Source organism: Bubalus bubalis, chromosome 21 (assembly GCF_019923935.1).
Source record: "Bubalus bubalis isolate 160015118507 breed Murrah chromosome 21, NDDB_SH_1, whole genome shotgun sequence".
Classification (NCBI taxonomy): domain Eukaryota; kingdom Metazoa; phylum Chordata; class Mammalia; order Artiodactyla; family Bovidae; genus Bubalus; species Bubalus bubalis.
In genome coordinates this window covers 35,907,793-35,927,078 of record NC_059177.1, presented here as the reverse complement: position 1 = coordinate 35,927,078, position 19,286 = coordinate 35,907,793, and the positions used below count along the sequence as shown (strand labels likewise).

General features: G+C 40.5%; 1 protein-coding gene across 16 annotated transcripts in view; it reads right to left on the bottom strand.

Moving 5' to 3' along the window:
* Positions 1-19,286, bottom strand: part of MAGI1 (membrane associated guanylate kinase, WW and PDZ domain containing 1) — a 642,924-nt gene that overhangs the window by 68,524 nt on the left and 555,114 nt on the right. For all 16 annotated transcript variants that reach the window (XM_006077265.4, XM_025272540.3, XM_006077266.4 and 13 more), the window contains 3 exons: positions 17,654-17,746; positions 11,708-11,890; positions 10,564-11,184 (listed from right to left, as the gene is read on the bottom strand). In XM_006077265.4, coding sequence (XP_006077327.1) covers positions 10,564-11,184; positions 11,708-11,890; positions 17,654-17,746 — 897 coding nt within the window. The remainder of the gene's footprint in view (positions 1-10,563; positions 11,185-11,707; positions 11,891-17,653; positions 17,747-19,286) is intronic.

Genomic DNA, 19,286 nt, shown 5'->3' with positions numbered 1-19,286 from the left:
CAGCCCACCAGGCTCCCCCGTCCCTGGGATTCTCCAGGCAAGAACATTGGAGTGGGTTGCCATTTCTTTCTCCAATGCATGAAAGTGAAAAGTGAAAGTGAAGTCGCTCTGTCATGCCCAACTCTTAGCAACCCCATAGACTGCAGCCTTCCAGGCTCCTCTGTCCATGCGATTTTCCAGGCAAGAGTACTGGAGTGGGGTGCCATTGCCTTCTCCTCTACAGCCCACAGACCAATGCAATAATTCTAACTTGAAATTCCTACACTCTTCCAGAAAGGGGAGACAACGTCACCACTCCTTAATGAAGATTATAAATCACATATACATTTATAATAAATAATGCACAAAAGCAAATAACTTGGTGCATTAAGTTTACATTTAATCACTAAGAAGTTATTAGGTAGCACACTGGATTTAATAAGAGGACTTGACTTTCAAAATTACTAGAAAAACCAAGCATCACAGTAAGCGGGGAGGTCAATTAGTTTGAGATACCAAACCAGATAAATGCACCAAGATGACTTCTACACCTTCCTTTTTTAAGTAGAGGTCTGACAAACTGTAAATTGCTGATAGTTCATGCAGCAGATTATATACTATTTTATATATAAGAATTTAAGGTGAATTTTTTTTGTGTTAAAGTTTCTTCCATTTTTGGGGTAAAGATACTTTACATAATATAATAATGTAAATTAAACTCCTTAACAGCAGTCCAGTATAACACATGAGATGCTTCCTGGCCAGGTTAAAAGCTGATAAGCCATCTCAGGACTGGAACATAGCAGATCGCCCAAGTGCTAATATGTTTCAAGTGTTTCATGTTCTCTGAGTCTCAATTCCTCATGACCCCTAACATCCAGTTAACACATGTAGACAGCTGAGAGCAGTACCTACACATGGAAAGAATTTAATAAATAGGACCTATTATTATTATTATCTGTATAAAAGAAGTACATTAACCATGAAGTTGCCTTCAATTTCATATTTTTCTGCTTTAAAAGGCATTAAAAATAAGAGAAAAGGTAAAATGAAGGATAATCAACATAGCACTTTTGAGGGCAAAATCATCAAAATCTCTAAAGCAACACTGTCCAACAGCATTTTCTACGAGGATGCAAAGATTCTAAAACTGCACTGTCCAATATGGTAGCCGTGGGCCACAAATGGCTCTTCAGTTCTTGAAATGTGGTCCCTCAGACTACCTTTTACATTGTATTTAACTTTAATTAAATAGCCACATGTGGATAGGGACAACTGCACTGGACCTGGGGAACAGGCTTAAGTGGACCACGATCCACTGTCATGTAATCTATTTCCTTGTCATTTATTTATTTAGTTGAAGTAGAGCTGGTTCACAATGTTGTATAGTTTTAGGTACACGGCACAGTGATTCAGTTATACACATACGTGTATAACTGCTCATACACACACACACACACACACACACACACAGGCTTCCCAGGTAGCGCAGTGGTCAAGAATCCACCCGCCAATGCAGGATACTCAAGAGATATGGGTTCGATTCCTGGGTCGGGAAGATCCCCTCGAGTAGGAAAGGGCACCCTGCTCCAGTATTCCTGCCTGGAAAATCCCACAGACAGAGGAGCCTAGCAGGCTACAGTCCATGGGGTCACAAAAGAGTCAGGCATGGCTGAGTGACTAAGCACACACACACATACACACACACGTGTATGTGTATGTGTGTGTGTAATATTTTTCAGACTCTTTCCTCTTATAGGTTATTATAAACTATTTCCTATGCTATACCGTGGGTCTTTGTCGTTTATCTATTATATGCATAGCAGTGTGTATCTATTAATGCCAAACTCCTAATTTATCCCTTCCCCTTTGGTAACCATAAGTTTGTTATCTACTGTCTGTGGGTCTATTTCTATCTTGTATATAAATTCATTTGTACCATGTTTCCCTTGCCATTTAGAACAGCCCATGATAGAGGGATGGGTTTTGTAGGCCAAGAAGTCTGGGTTGGAAGTCAGGCTATGTCACCTTCATGCTCTGTGATTTCTGAGGTGGTCCATCTCCTGCTGCCCATCTTCCCAGCTCTAATGATAAGCGCTCATCCCAGAAAGTTCTGTCCAAGATGATGAGGACTTATGAAAACAAATGGCCTGGCATTCATTTCTATTTTTCTTTCAATATAGAGAATTTTCTGAAGACCTACAATGTGCCAGGCACAATTTTAGGTGGTGAGGATCCAATCGTGATTGAGACCCAGTCTTTGCTCTCACAGAGGAAAGAGCAGAGCATGATGGCGGTGGACACTGTTTGCTATGTAGCAGTCAGAGCAGAAGCCTGAAGGACAGCAGTGAGAGAGCCCCGTGGCTCTCTGCAAGAAGAAATACACAGACAGAAAAAAGAGCAGCTCTCGGCTGTGTCACAGGACTTTGGAGTTTCCTCTGAATGATGGGACGTCATCCTGACACAAGCAGTGACTGCAGCCAATTGACTTTCAATCACTCTAGCTGGAGAATGGACTGCAGGAAGCTTCGAGACCTGTTGCAAGGCCACGGCAAGGCCAGGTGCCACATGATGGATAGCAGAGGCCGGGGAAGACAGGGGAGGATGACAGGACAGAGGAGGGGGAGGGGATGGGTTGTGCTGATGTGAATACCTAGGACTCTCCACCTCTATTAGGGTATCACTCAGCCAGCAACCTGAATTTTCCTTTCCGAGGCCCTGCAGCTCAACTGAAGAGATTCTGGCAGTCAAACCTTAAGTGGTGCAATTTGCAATTCATTCTCCAGTCCGTGACCAGAGGGCAAAGAGAACAGAGGCGCCAGATAACTCGGGTTTAACTCTGAGGCAGGGCACAGCTCACTGCAGTTCTAATTATGATGGTTCTACATCGTTTCAGACAGAGGAAAAACACACACACAAAGAAGAGCTAATGCTAATCATGTGCTTGGATGATGAGATTAGATATTGCTTTCCCTATGTGGATCGATGACGATTTAATCAACTAAATATCATCATTAATTTGTATGAAAATTAAGTTGCATTAATTTGCCATGGACTTCAGACCTCATTCATTCCTTTATGTATAAGGCGTACTGCTCAACAGTTACGGTATTGGAGCTTCTTATCTAAAAGCCAGGAGGCTGCTTAATATAGTGGGTAAGACATTTGTCTTTGGAAGTAGAATCACTGGGTTCAAATTCAGCTGTGTGATTCTGGGTAAATCAGTGAGCTTCTCTGGGCCTCAGGGTCCTCTCCTCTTAAGTGGAGGCAGAGACTTCCCTGCTGGTCCAGTGGTTAAGACTCTGCCTTCCAATTCTTGGGGTGCAGGTTTGATCCCTGGTCAGGGAACTAAGATTCCGCATGCCTCGGGGCCAAAAAAAACAAAACATAAAACAGAAGCAATATTGCAACAAATTCAATAAAGACCTCAAAGATAAATAAATAAAAATGTAAATGATTTCCTATTTAAAAAATCATTAAAGGGGAGATAAGGTTTTAATCAGGCTCCCCTGGTGGCTCAGCAGTCAAGAATCCGCCTGCCAATGCAGGAGATGCATGTTCGATCCTTGAGTCAGGAAGATCCTCTGGAGAAGGAAATGGCAACCCACTCCAGTATTCTTACCTGGAAAATCCCATGGGCAGAGAAGCCTGGTGGGCTACAGTCCACGTGGTCGCAAAAGAGTTAGACACTACTTAGCGACTAAACAACAACCAGGTTTTAATCACTTCAGAGGGCTAGACATGTAAAATGTTTAGAACCAACTCAGCCTGGCACACTGTGGAAGCATTTAGTGTTTTTATTACAAAAGCTTTAAGCAAGGAAGTGTCTTATACATACCACCTAAACCAGAAATTTCCCTTTTGCTTTATATACTAAGCAAATTTAACTGTGGAGTCGCAACACCTACAGCAAAAGCAATTCCCTTTTTCCCCCTACCAATCACTGCCTTCATTTTCCACAGAGCCCTGTTCAGAATCACACTCCAAATGGATGCTTCCAATGTGGTTGCGACAATGGGATGCTAAGAGGTTTTATTTAAGTGTGTATGTATCGCTTGTACCATGGTAACAATTCTGCTACATAGTATAACCAATAATATTTTTAACACAATCATTACTATCACTACCACCATTTTTATACCTAATTTGTTGTCTTTTAACATCTCTCTCTTATGTTTCAGAAGTTATGAAGCGTGACTGTGAAGCTACATAATTAATTTTCTAATGTGACTTGCAGAGGAAGTTAAATTTATCCAGTTGGTATTTAACTGAGACCTTACTACATACCAGGTTCCCCATGATGTCCAGAGATACAAAAGTACAAGTTGGATAGTCTTGCCCTCCAGGAATCCTAGCATTTCATTACTTTACATTCAGATCCTAAAATTACTCAGTAATTTTAGGATCTGAATGTAAAGAGCACTGAGTAAACAAAGAGCACTGACAAGAGCACTCAGTAAACAAAGCATCACTTCTAATTCCGTTTTGATCAGCTAAAGCCACTCGGGGGATGAGATCAAAAGAAGCATCTCTGAGACCAACTCCTCCTTTCTAACCTCCTCTAAAGTAGAAAAATATCAAATCTGGGAGCTGCAATGGACCTTAGCAAAGATGGAGAAATCTGTTGCTTAGAAAGTAGACTTTAGAAGAAGAATATTACTTAGAAATGAAAACAACTGTTAAACTTTATAAACTTATTTAACTTCCATTTATATGTCACAGAATCAAAATGAGAAGGAATCAGGAGGGCAGGAGCCTAAGACTGATTCCAATTCTGATTTTATATCAGAATTGCTGGTAGAGCTTCTAAAAAAAAAAAAAAACAAACAGGTGCCTGCACTTCGTGTACTCAGATTAAGATTCTGCAGATAAAGGATAAAACTCTTTTTAAAAAGAGAAAAAATAAGCTACCACACTCAGGGGCTTCTGATACTAGATAAGATCAGTAACACACTACTCATCACGTGACTGCTTCTAGGTCAGGGACTGGCACAAGTGCTACTTTTTTCAGACGACTTGCCTAAAGTCACAAAGGGAATAAAGGCAGGAGTTGGAATTTAAACTTGCATCATCTGACTCTTGAATCTTTCTTTCCTCTACACATCAATGAAAGTATTGGCATAAAATTAGAGTGGTCAAAAAAAAAAAAATTAGAGTGGTCATCCTAAAGATGATCTAGTTCAAAATATCCTTTTTTTTTTTTTGACAAAGAAATGAGTCTCAGGGCAGGAGTTGTAACCCAGTCAGAGTTATAGAGGAGTTACAGGCAGAGGTTGAACTATAGGCAGACTCCTGGAACCCTCATTTTAGCTTTTTCTTTTAAATAACACTTAAAACAAGATGATTAAAACATGCTTACTCCTTGGAAGAGAAGCTGTAGCAAACTTCAGATCAGATCAGATCAGATCAGTCGCTCAGTCATGTCCAACTCTTTGCGACCCCATGAATCGCAGCACGCCAGGCCTCCCTGTCCATCACCAACTCCCGGAGTTCACTCAGACTCACGTCCATCGAGTCAGTGATGCCATCCAGCCATCTCATCCTCTGTCATCCCCTTCTCCTCCTGCCCCCAATCCCTCCCAGCATCAGTCTTTTCCAATGAGTCAACTCTTCGCATGAGGTGGCCAAAGTACTATAGCAAACTTAGTGCATAAAAATCAAAGATATCACTTTGTCAACAAAGGTCCATTATAGTCAAAGCTATGGTTTTTTCAGTAGTCATGGACACATGTGAGAGTTGGACCATAAAGAAGGCTGAGCACCAAAGAACTGATGTTTTCGAACTGTGGTGCTAGAGAAGACTCCTGAGAGTCCCTTGGATTGCAAGGAGATCAAACCAGTCAATTTTAAAGGACATTAACTCTGAATATTCATAGGAAGCACTGATGCCAAAGCTGAAGTTCCAATACTTTGGCCACTTGATGCAAAGAGCTGACTCGTTGAAAAGGCCCTGATGCTGTGAAGGACTGAGGGCAGGAGGAGAAGAGGGCGACAGAGGGTGAGATGGTTGGATGGCATCAAGAACTCAATGGCCAGGAGTTTGAGCAAACTCCAGCAGATAGTATAGGACAGAGAGGCCTGGCATGCTACAGTCCATGGGGTTGCAAAGAGTCGGACATGACCCAGTGACCAAACAACAACAAAAACAAAATGATATGTACTTTCTTTTTTTTTAATTTGGCCACGCTGAATCTTAGTTGTGGCATGTGGGATCTAGTTCCCTGATCAGGGAATGAACTCAGGCCTCTTCATTGGGAATTCAGAGTCTTAACCACTGGACCACCAGGGAAGTTCTCAGTTCAGCTTTTTCAATACACATATTCTGTCTTCTCTTTCAAAAAATATTCCAAGTTGTCTCTTGAAACAGAGTATTCTGACTCCACCCCCAATGGTATCTTCAAAAGCATCATACTTCCTACTAGGTATAAATTAGCCAAATACACAAAATACACAGGGGGCACAGGTAGTTATGCTACATATAGTATAATCCCTTTCTAAAAGTAAAAAACCTTTATGAAACAAATTCTTCATCTTTTGTAAATTAAAAAAAATTATTCAAAACAATAGTAATAACCTTGTAGCACCATTTTCCAAACACATAAAAAAGACTCTAGACTCACACTGGTGTCAGGTGATGGGTCTTCTAAATGCAAATGCTCTGTGAAAAATTAAGAAAAATAAAAGGCATTCTCCTGACTGGACAGCAGAGGGAGAAGGAGGAATGGACTGGCCATGGGACGATGGGAAGCCAGACAAAGGAAGAAGGGGCTGCCCTTTATAGAACTTGACTGCTAGCCACAGACACGGACTTGTTTATGGAGAAGACACCTATAAACAAATCATTAACGATCCCAACTGACAAGGCTACAGATGGACACCCCCAGCAAGCCCAAGCCTGACCCCGAAAACTGTCTCCAGAAATTTACAAATAATATTTCAACCTCTGCTTATTTTCAGGTTGGCAGGAGGGAGATGGAAAGAAAAACAAAACACACCTGATCTCAACCAGAACAAAAATAAAAAATGAGTTTAGGAGACTAAGAGTGAAAACCAAAATGCAAATGTAGCTAAGTTTTGCCCCAAAGTAGAAAGACTACTTCTTTAAAGCACAGAAAGTACCATCCTTGAGATATAAAATCCTGAGAATCAAGCAAAGTGTGGACTTAATGAGTTTATCAATCTGCTTACCAGGAGTTAAGACACAAATGAGATTCATTAGAAAGAATCAGTGAAGTGGCCATTTGCTTTCTCATTTAACCTAGCTGCTATCCTTATTGATCATCAAACCTTCTCATTTACACTCCCATCATACAAGAAGAATGATTAAAATGCCAGCCCTGATTCAAATAACTGATATATGGCAGAAACAAATATATTTATATGCTTTCTAGAAAGATTAATAGTAGCTGGTGCTGGCTTGCCACGGGAAGATGTACAAACGTTCTATCCGATACATAAATCAAACGCAAAGCATATAGCATATTTTAAATACTGCTGATGTTACAGTGATTTTAAATTACTCAGGTTCTGGAATAAACTATGCAGATCTTGACTAATGTGGTAATGTATTCTGGAGCTTCTCTTGTTAATTTAATGTTATAATGTAATGGCATTAACCGAAAGACGGTCTGAGGAATTAAGAGAGAAAATAAACATATTTGAAATCAAGGGTATTTTATTTTTAACCCATACTTTATTGATGAATAGTCTGATCATTTCCATTGTATTTTGCTGTGGTTAAGATTCTTTAACATGCTTCCCTGTACACTCTTTAAAAAAACTTTTTAATTTTATTATTGGAGTATAATTGCTTTACAATGTTGTATTAGTTTCTGTTGTACAACAAAGTGAATCAGCTAGGGATATGTTTTTATAATGAGTTGTTTGCTAGCTTGGGCAGATTCATTACAAAATGGTTCCATTAACCATCGTGGTTTAGTAGATTACAATGATACTTTGTTTTTGGTCCCTTCGAAATTAAATTGAATGGAAAAGAAAAACTGAACAAAATGACAAAAGAAATGGAGGGGCAAATAAATGAAGAAGGAGAACAGTGTGATTTGTAATGTCAAATGAGCAGTGGATGAATCAGATGCCCTGATGTACCAAAAACTATTTACAAGTTTCCAACTTGCTGGCCACTAAAACCAGCAAATATGCAAAAATCAGTGGTATTCAGAGTTAAGTAAAGCAGAATACTGGACTGGAAACCCAAGAATCCGGGTGAACTTCTCAATCCTGCTCTTGGTTGGTACCTGCCTACCTTTTCAGGGACATGGTAAACATGGCCTGAGAGGCACATGTAGGTTTGAAAAGCACTTTGTAAACTGCTCTCCTCCTTGTGAGTGCCAGGTACTACCATCCTCCACCCTCTCCCCCTCCTCCTCATCCTTAACCTCAAGTCACTTCCTGTAACATCTTGGTCACTGATAAAAACACATCTGTGAAATCAAGTGATCTGGGTACAAGAAGACACTTCAAAATATTATTGGTAGAAATAACTCTTTGAAAAAATGTGCAAATGGCTTTTATATCTGTTTAAGAATGGTGAACTGAGCACTGTGATTCACAAAGACAGTTCTGAATTCTGGATTCCCTTCCAACAACCCCAATCATTTTGATCACAGAACACATAGTTTCATGAGAGCCCAAGATCATCGCTGTTGCAACATACACAAGCTTTTCCATCTCAGTGAAACAGAGAGAAAGTAGAAGTCTGGTCCTGATCTTTTCTCCGAGGGTCAGAATACTCTGTGTATAAACACATCATGTTGGCAAGAGTCAGGGGAACTATCAATCTCCTGCCCATTGTGGGGGGTAATCAGTCAAGATTAGCCACAAACACTGACCCAGGAAATACTTCTCAGTGTGAGGTCCTAGAAGTTCTGGTGGGACAGGGGTGGGGGGATGGGGGTGCTGACAGGGGAAAAAGAAGAAAGCCAACTGTCTCAAGATTTATTTAGAATACCTCACTTCTCTGAGATTCTTAACCACTTCATCAAAATGTGGGTATGCTGAGATGTTTTTAATATGATTCATGCAACTGTTGCTCCCACCAAGGGAAATAATAATCACATGTCCCTTCATTCATTATCTGTTCAGGCATGAACACCTAGCAGGAGTTGGGTACTACGTTAAATGCCAGGGACAACTGTCAGCATGCAGACATGGGCCCTGGCTTTAAGGATATTAGATTCTAATGAAAAAGGGAGAGCAACAAAGAAAAATAAGAAAATGTACAAAACAATGGCTTGCAATAATAATGACTATGATAAAAGCTAACAAGAAATGGAGTGATGCAACAGGGATTACACAGGATTGCTGGGGGCTACGTTAGAGAAATAATCAGAGAATCCCTCTCTCAGGAGGAGACTTGAGTGAGACTGAGCCAGCCAAGTGAAGAGTTGGGGAAAAGTTTTCCAAGCAATGGAAACAGAAAGTGCAAAGGCCCTGAGACAGAAGGGCTTAGAGAACTGAAGGCATCACAGAGAAGCCAGGTGGCCAAGCACACTGAGGAAGGGAGAGGAGTGTGAGATGAGGCTGGAAGAGTGGACAAGAGCTACATTTCACATGCACGCTGTGCAGACCAGGTTCAGGAGACTTACAGGATAAAGGTTTTCAAATCTTAATGGGTTTTATAAGGCACAGTTTGATTTACGTTTAAAGGAAATTGAAACAGAGCAGGATACTATGGTTCTTTCCCTCCAGGTCTTCCGCCTGTCTTTTGTCCATAGAAAAACTTTAGTCAAAGATTAAGTTTAATTGGAGAAGTGAGAAAATGCAGAAGCAAATGAAAACAATCAAACAGAACCAAAAAATATTAGTTTAGTCACTAAGCAAAGTCAGGGACCTTGAGGTCTTCCTCAATGGCTACAAATAGCATTTGGAGCCATATCCTTTGAGCTGTTTTATAAACACTGAAACCCCCATCAGGTGGAATAAGCTAACTACCTGATGATCAGAATGTAGCCATGACATAAGCTGCCACAATTCTGAGAACCGGCCTCAAAGAAACGGGAATAAACTGACCCTGGAACTGAAAACTAACTGCCTTTGAAACAATCAAGATGACACTGATCAGACCACTGCATGACCAATTGTAAGACGACGGTGCTGTTTCCACATGCAGCCTCTTCTCTCTGCCTATACACCTCCTCCTTCTGCTATAAAAGTTCTGGCCCACTGAATGTCAGTGGGGGAGGGCTGGGTGGGACTCGGCCTCTGGACATGAGTCCATCCTCCCTCAGGTTGCCCGCCTCCAAAACAAAGCAAGTTTTCCTTTCCACCAGCCTTGCATTTTTATTGGCTTTTGAGTCTCGAGCAGCTGGATCCCACTCTCAGCAACAGTATTACCCCATGCGCATGCCCTTTGTATAAACACATAATGTAAAACATAACCTTTAGTCTAAAGAGGCTAGCATTTGGAGAAATCAGAAGGCATTCTGAATGCATTTCCCAGTATTTAAATAAAAATGATCTTAAAGGAGTAGACATTTAGAAAGCCCCAAAGAGCCACCTGATAACCAGTATATATAACAATGGATGTAAGGTTTTAAAAAAATGAAACAAAATAAATCTACATACCTCCTCGTTGCACCAATAATGTGACCTCACTTCCCTTTGGACATTCGATGAGCATGTCCACGACTTGGTTGTGAGTTAGGGCCTGCACATTCTTCTTATTAACTTCCACTATAAGATCCCCTTCTTTCAGGCCTCGGCACCTTGGACTGTCAACAATCTGTTTCACTCTTTGGCCGCCACCCCCAGGACTGTCCGCGATAGTAAAACCAAAACCCATTGGCCCTTTCACTATATGAACAGTTATGAGTTCTGGCTGAGTGGCTATGGAGGAAGCCAAAGAGACAGTGTCATTGGGGTAACCATGGGAACCATTTGAAGCCACATCCGCAGGGCTGCTTGGCCTGGCATCCTTCAAACTGCTGACTTTGCCTGTTTTACTACTGTGACTAGCTGGCGAGTCATAGGTCTCTTGCCCATTCACAATAATTGGTTCTTTATCCGAAATGGCCACCGAAGTCACTAAACTTGTGTTGGGGTCATCTGGGTCAAAAGGCAATGGATAACCTCGGCAGAGTTCAAGGTCCACGCTGGCACCAATGGGAATGGACTGGAAGATTTTCACAACTTGTGCATGCGTGTGTCCCAAAACACAGGTGTCATTCACGCTCACAATTACGTCTCCTGCAAAAGAGTTGGGGATTAAAAAAACTGCCCAGGAAAGTCTATCAATTTTATACTATAAAATCCTACCAATAAGAAGTTGAACTGAAATTGGATTAGGGGGTGATACTGCAAGGCACAAAAAGACAGCTGCTATTACTTTGTTTATGCTAATAAGGCATTCTTGTAGCATTTACTGGCTTCCCTGCTAATGGGAATATAATGATCATTGAAAGAACATTTGAGCTTTTTTGTAAAAAAAAAAAAAAAAAATCACTGCAGAATACCAAGTTGAGAATTCATTCATTCAAATGGATCTGCATTTTTAGTAAATTACTCCTTTTCTATACTCGTCAGCACCCTAACAGTTCCCCAAAAGGGAAAATGTTAAAGCAGCTTCAAAGGTTTTCATCTATACCAGGGAACACATTTACGTAGTACAGTAAGCTTGCTCATTCGCCAAGTTTTTAAAGGACAATGACAAGCTCAAGAAACCACGGTGTTGTCTGGTCCTGACCACACAGGACCATGTGGTGTCTCATACCTGTTTCCATCTTGCCATCCAGGGCGGCAGGACCATCTAGGACCAAGCTCTTGATTTGCAGAAACTCGTCAGGTTCATCCCCTCCAACAACTGTGAAGCCAAAGCCACGACTGCTTTTCCGCAGCTTCGTGTGAATGAATTTGCCTTTCAACTCTGAAGGGTTTCGTGTAAAAAAGGGTTTGCCTGCATCAAAACAAGATGTGGAAGGAAGGTCACCATGAGTGAAAAGATGAAGTAAATAAGAAATGATACAAGTTAGAGATATCTCTCCAAACTCCTGTGTTGGGGCATGGGGGCACAGAGGTGTTTCAATAAAGCCCTTCTTGATTTCAGTTATAAGGGAATTCCCAGACCCTTCAGTGTAAGGAGGGGGCTAGGGTTCACTGTGTGTCAGCACGGAGATCCAAAGAAAATGTAGCAGAAGGATGACATTGGTGTCCACTGTCTGACACAGATCCTTGGTCTTGTTTCATGTAGTTTGACAGCAACTGAGCTGCTATGAGGCCCCTCAGAAAAAATGGAGTGGGTCTTTGCTTTGTGTCTTTTGTTTTGTTACAGATGATATTTTCTACTATGCTTCCAGTATGTTGTCTTGAGTTTGGCTCCCACTTGTAGAATCAATTACACAGAAACTTTTCAAAGAGAAAACTCATTCTGAAAATAAACAGATGATACCAGGAGACATAGTATGGTCACAAAGAATAACTCATATAAATAAAAAACGGAGACTCATGGGACTTCCCTGTTTGTCCAGTGGTTAGGAGGTCTTCCCTGTGGCTCAGTCGGTAAAGAGTCTGCCTGCAATGCAGGAGACCCGGGTTCAATCCCTGGGTCGGGAAGATCCCCTGGAGAAGGAAATGACAACCCACTCCAGTATTCTTGTCATGGGGAATCCCATGGATGGAGGAGCCTGGTGGACTACAGTCCATGGGGTCACAAAGAGTCAGAAACAACTGAGTGACTAATACACACTCTCTAAGACTTCACGTTCCAGTGCAGGGGCATGGGTTCATCCCGCATGCCTGGGTGTCTGGGAAGATTGTACACGCCCCAGCACAACTAAGCCTGTGCACCACAACGGCTGAGACCATGCAACACAATCACTGAAGCCTGAACAACCTAGAGCCCGTGCTCCAGGACAAGAGACACCACCACAATGAGGAGCCCACAAATCGCAACTAGAGAGCAGGCCCCCACTCGATGCAACGCGAGAAAGCCCATGCACTTCAATGAAGATCCAGCACAACCAAAAGTAAATAAATAGAGAATCGCTATTTTAAAAATTAAAAGGAGTCACTATTTTGAATTGAATTCTAAATTCCACTGATTTTTCCTGTCCATTTGCATCATTTAACAATTTGTGAAATAGCCTAGGTATGTCCAAAATCAGTTGTCTCATTAAAAATAAATTAACACATATACAGCTAAATAGTTTCCAAACATTTAGTGAATTCTCTTGATAACATTCACAAATAACATTTTACGCACAAATCCAATGTTTTATTTTGAGTTTGGGCCTTTCTCTGTAATTGAGAAGCTCAATTGAATTTTCCTGATTATTCCAAAGTAGTGAACATCATTCTAGGCTCAGACTCTTTCAGCTCTCCTATTATACTTCCTATCTCCTGCCCTTGACACAGCTTCCCCATATGCCCTATTACTTTTCTACCAAAAACGCTATCCAAAAAAAGGAGAAAAAAATCTCCATGTCTCCATATACCCCTGCACTAGGAGGCTGGCACGCAGGAAGGAAAGTTATTTTTGGTTATCTACATCTGAAAGGTCTTTTTAAAAAGGTCTCTGGGAACACATACAATTTTTAATTGCACATTTCAAAAGTCTCTGGCTCTTAAGAAGGCTTTTTTAAATTGCCTGGAGTCACAGGTCTGCTCACTAACCTCCTCCCCTCTACTGTAGTCCCAAGGCTGGCTGGAAGCACAACAAACTATAGTCTTGTCACCATGGCTAAAGAAAGGCAAGACCGAGCTGGATTCACCATGTGAAGTCATCTGCCAAAGCACCAGGGAAGGGATGTCAAGCGCAGTCAGGGATTGTACTGAAAGAGTTGCCATGGCAATTACTAGATGGAAAATTGAGAACCATTCAGATAACCCCTGAATTTCCCTTTATGGGATATGCGAATAGCAGCTATTATTGAAGCAGAGGCTACTAGGGAAAGCTTTAAGGCAAACACATATTTCACTTAGGCAAAGACATCAATAACCATCAACTTTTCAGTGAGACACTCTCTGTCCCCTTATTAAATACTGCAATATCTCCTCCAGCATTCACAATCCCTCTTCTGCTGCTGCTGCTGCTGCTGCTAAGTTGCGTCAGTCGTGTCCGACTCTGTGCGACCCCATAGATGGCAGCCCACCAGGCTCCCCCGTGATCTCAGCATTTATCACCATCCTACATGGGATACTCACTGATTGGGAGTTTTATGTCCCTCTCCCCCATACCCCACTGCAGGAGAGGCACAGCACATGCTCATACATACAACACTAGAACCAACAAGGATTCCTGACTGCATGTCCAGAGTGTAAATAAAACATGGCCTGTTTCATTGTGTGTGCTCCAAAAATGTGTGTTGAATGAACGAAAGAATAAGAGCACAAAGAAATGAAATTTAACGTGTCTTTGAGAAGGCTGCAAGAGGTGGCTGGGTGTGTAAGTTTTTCACCCTGATTATAGCAAAGTTAGAAAATGTAAAAATGTGTCTGGCAGTTTATAGAAATGAATGTTTTAAAAAGCCATTAGCATATTTTGAGTTGAGAATGCTTTCAGCTTAAAAGAGACATGAAGAGGACTTTGAAATTACACACTGACTTTCTGTTTCAACATTTAACTAGGGAGGGAAGATCAGAGGGTTCCACATTTATGCACATTTTATTATGTTTTATGTACAGGTAGGGCATCAGTTACTGTAGCTTTGGAGAAGTGCTTTTCTATATACAAGCAGTGGAATGAGGAGCTCTCTGCTGCAGCCTTGTGGCACACGTAATTTTCTAAGACAGGCTAATCTGCTGACTAGTCACCAGTTGTAAGATCTGGTGATGTGGAAGGATCACCTGGGTAGCCTTTTTTTATGTATTCATTTCTAGGGCCTGCCCTGGATTCACTGAATCTGGAACTTCTGGGTCTCGGCCCAAAAACATCTACTCATAAACAACCTGTAGCTGCTTGCTTCTCTGCCAAGTTGGCACTATTCTTGGAACTAGTGTTTGAATACCATAGAACAGTGTTACCCCAGAGTACTTCCTGTGACACAGGAAATGCTCGGTATCTACACTATCCAATACAGCAGCCGCTAGTCAAAAACGAGGCTCTCCTGACCCCTTGAAATGTGGCCAGTGGAAACAAGAAACTAACTTTTTTATTTTTTAAAACTGTAATTAACTTGAATTTAAAAGGTAACATGTACCTAATAGCATCCAAACTGAATGGCATACATTAAGATGATGAGGTATCCCACAAAATAAAGAAAACACACACACACACACCAAAAAGGTTTAAGTCAGAAGTTAAACTGTTCCTAATGACACCCAGGGTTCAAATCTGTGCTCTACTACTTCCCAGCTGTGTGTGAATTATTAAACCTCTCTCTGCCTGAGTGTCAGATGTATAAGTGGAGATAATGGGAGTACTATCCTCACTATTTACATGATAGTTGTAAGAAGGAACGGTGACAGATAACAGAGCTGAAGTGCTCAAGGAGGTGCCTGATGCATAAAAAGAGGTTATCAGTGTAGGTTATTATTTTGTTGATGGTGGCGGTGAAATGCGTAGGGTGAAGGGGTAGCTGCAAAATCTCTGAGCATAAAGCTGGAAGCTGGAGAGATTTCCCAAGAGCAAATCTGACATTTTCTGAGTTTGAGAAGGATATTCTCTTGATCAGAGGAAAGTTCAGTTGAGCAATGAACTCAGCAAAATTAATACCAAACAAATCTAACCCTATTAGCTACACAGCTTCTTCCTGAGAGTACTGTCAGGAACACAGACCAGGATGCTTAACAGGTACATAGGGAACTCAGAGTTGTAACCTATGGTGATAAAGCCCAACTTAATGTTTCTTACAACTGTAGCTTGGAGTCAGAGAGTATGGATTTAAACTGGCTTCTATGGTATTGGTTATACTTTTGAAGATTACGATTATGCTTGAAAGACAACAATCAATACAGAGACTATAGAGTAGAAAGTTTTAAGAATAGACTATTTCCCACAGGGAGTTCAGTGAGCCTCACCCAAACCCCAACCACTAGGGGACCCAAGAAGATTAAAGAAGAAAGGGGAGGGGGGAAAAGAAAGAGAAGAATCTGAAATAAAGTTCCTCATACAGATCAATACTGTCTGGACTCTTAACTCAGTTGGTGCACAAAGCATTTGACACTCAGAATCTGAAACTTTAAAGCTCTAATTTATTTAATCTCTAAGACAATCCTTTAAGGAAGCCAGGCTGTTTATCACGGATGTACATACGTTATTTCACACAATAATAAATTTAGCAGAGAGGATGAAATCTAGTTCAGGATATCCTACAGTGGAAAAACAAAACAAAACAAAACAAAACACAGTCTCATACCTCCATGGGATTTAAAGTCTGAAGAAGAAACTTGCTAAATAACTGAACTCAAATGAACACTAATTACCAACTGTTAAATTCTATAAATGAGAAGTTTGACATGGGAAGAGTGAATAGGACAGAATCCAACAAAAACCTTAGATGAGCAGAAGTTGGCAAAGCAAAGAGTGGGAGGAAAAGACAGCTGCAAACAGAGAACAGCATATGCAAAGACCCTAATGTGGTCCACAGTTTCAAGGATTCAAGGAATTAACAAGAGGTTCAAGGAACTGAAAAGTTAGTGTAGTTAACTTACCATGAGAGAAAGAAAGAAGACAACATGAAGTTGAAGAAGGAATTTTATACTTTAAAAATACAGAGGAGCCCACAATCCTGTTGATATTAATTTATATATCATTATCTTCTATGTTTTGTCTGTATTAAAAACATTATCACCATTAAATGGTATCAAACCATTTTATACAAGTTGATATTAACACTAATCTCAATATCAGCTAAAAGGGAAATAATTTTTCTTATAAAAAAAATGGAGGAATAAAAATTAGGGAAAACGGGTATCTTCCCTATCTTTTAATATCTAACACATTTATATCTTTAAAAATGTAGAGAGAAGAAAAGACAAATTTTACAGCTTTTTATTGGTTCTGTAACATACTTCCCAAAACTATTAAATATGATGTTTATTCTATTTTTTTATCTAAAAGAAAAAAGCTAAAGAAAAAAAATCCCCAAATCTTTTCTATCCTTTAAAAGTAATGAGGCCTGAAAGTAGCAAGATTCTGAGCTTCCAATTTTCTGTAATGAATCTCAGTAGGGATGCATACTATTTGTGAATGTAAATAAGTGAGAACCAATGAAACGTTGGAATACATGCATAAATGCCCAAACTGCAACAAGAACAGAGGTTAGAGTGTAAAACACAGTAATATCAAACCATTTTACATTTACAAGAAAATCTTAGTCAAAAGCAAATACATTGACTAGAATCTTAAAACATGCAGTGCTGAATTTTCAATGTATCTTATTTAACACAGTATTAAATGTGTGTGTTCTCTAAATTTAGGGTTCACAACTCAACATGATTTTGCACCCTACCCCCGCCCCCACTCCCAGCAGCATTTGGCAAAATCTGGAGACAGCTTTGTTTGTCACACTGGGGGAGGGTTTCTCCTGGCACTGAGTGGGTAGAGGCTGGGAACACTGCTCATCCCCTACCATATATACAGGTCAGCCCCACAACAAAGAACTATCTTGGAACAATCCTTTGGGAAGATCTGGGAATTATCAGATTTCATTTTTTAAAGTTTCTTTAAAAAAATTAAACTTTTGAGTCAAACTAGGATGCAATTATAAAAACACTTTACCCTGAACTGGAGCTTCTCTGGCTGGCTCTGGATTACCTGGGGGGTGGTTTGGAATAGCAGGAGGCACAAGCGATGAATGATCTTCTGTCCATTCTACAATGAAAACAAGAAATAGTTTACTGTTTTCCTTCCAATCACTGGTCACCTTACTTAGGATTCACCACCTTCTTCATTATAAAACTACCCAAACCAATAAAACCAGAAGCAGAGAGCTTCACTTGAAAAGAAATTGGTATCTGATGCCATTCTATGTAGGGCTTCCCAGGTGGCGCTAGTGGTAAAGAACCCTCCTGCCAATGCAGGAGACATAAGAGATGTGGGTTCGATCCCTGGATCAGGAAGATCCCCTAGAGAAGGGCATTGGCAACCTGCTCCAGCATTCTTGTGTGCAGAATCCCATGGACAGAGGAGCCTGGTGGGCTACAGTCCATATGGCTGCACAGAGTAGGACACCACTTAGCACACCACTCTATGTTAAGGTCCCTCCCTCTGTGTGTGTGTGGGTGTGTGTGTGTGTGTGTGTGTGTGTGTGTTTATGTCTCTTTCTCCTAAGACCTCTGAGGACAGAACTAAAACCAATAAAAATACAACCAATAAAATCTCCAGTTCTCTCTGGCTGCAGAGTTCAAAGTGAGATCAAGTAAGAAAATATAAGAAAAGATATACAGTAAACTAAAGCAGGCCCAATAAGGCAGAAACTTCTATAGTTCATCTGAGACTTGGCTGGGCAGCTGACGTCTGCTTGGCTGGGGCAGGAAAGGTAGGTTTCAGGAGTTTGGTAAGGTGCTGTCCCCTATCATCTCTAAAACCTGAGGGGGACCCATTACGAAACCCCCCGAGTCCTAAGTAGTCTAAGTTTACGAACTAAGTGTAGTCTCGTTCACTTTGAAGACCAAGAAACAACTCACTGCGAATGAATCTTAAGATTCATCTCAAACTCACCTTTGTGAGTTTATGTACACAGTCAACTGTGTACATATAGTCAATTTTACACTCATTTTTCAATTGTACATTCTCATTTCCCAAATTCATAAAAATATTTTTTAAAATTTTTAAATAGAAGAGAGATTAAGGTAGAAAGGAGAACTTCTCAATAGCTGAAGGTGTGCACACACACACACACACACACACACACAAACACACTTTCTAAAATACAGCCTATGGCCGTGGTTGGCAAACTATGGCTTACAGGCCAAATTGGCCCCCATGCCTATTTCTATCAAGCTTGCAAGTCAAGAACGGTTTTCACACATTTCTAAATGATTAAGAAGAATATTTTGTTGGCACATAAATTACATGACACTCAAATTTCAGGGTTCAGTGTTTCAGCCACATACATTTGTTTACAGTCTATAACATATTTCATACCATAAGGGCAGAGATGAGTAGCTGTAATAGATGCTGTATGAATAGAAAAGCCTAAAGTATTTATTATCTGGTCATTTACAAAAAAGTTTGCCAACTTCCATGCTATGGTCTACATTTATTAAGTTCAATACGATAATAAGAGAAGTACTGAATTTTATATTCATATAAAAGGAGCAGTAAACCTAATATTTTTAAAGACTGCAATGAAAAATGAAGAAAAATCTAAGCATCTGCTAATACACAGATGGCTAAATGAAGTAAAGAG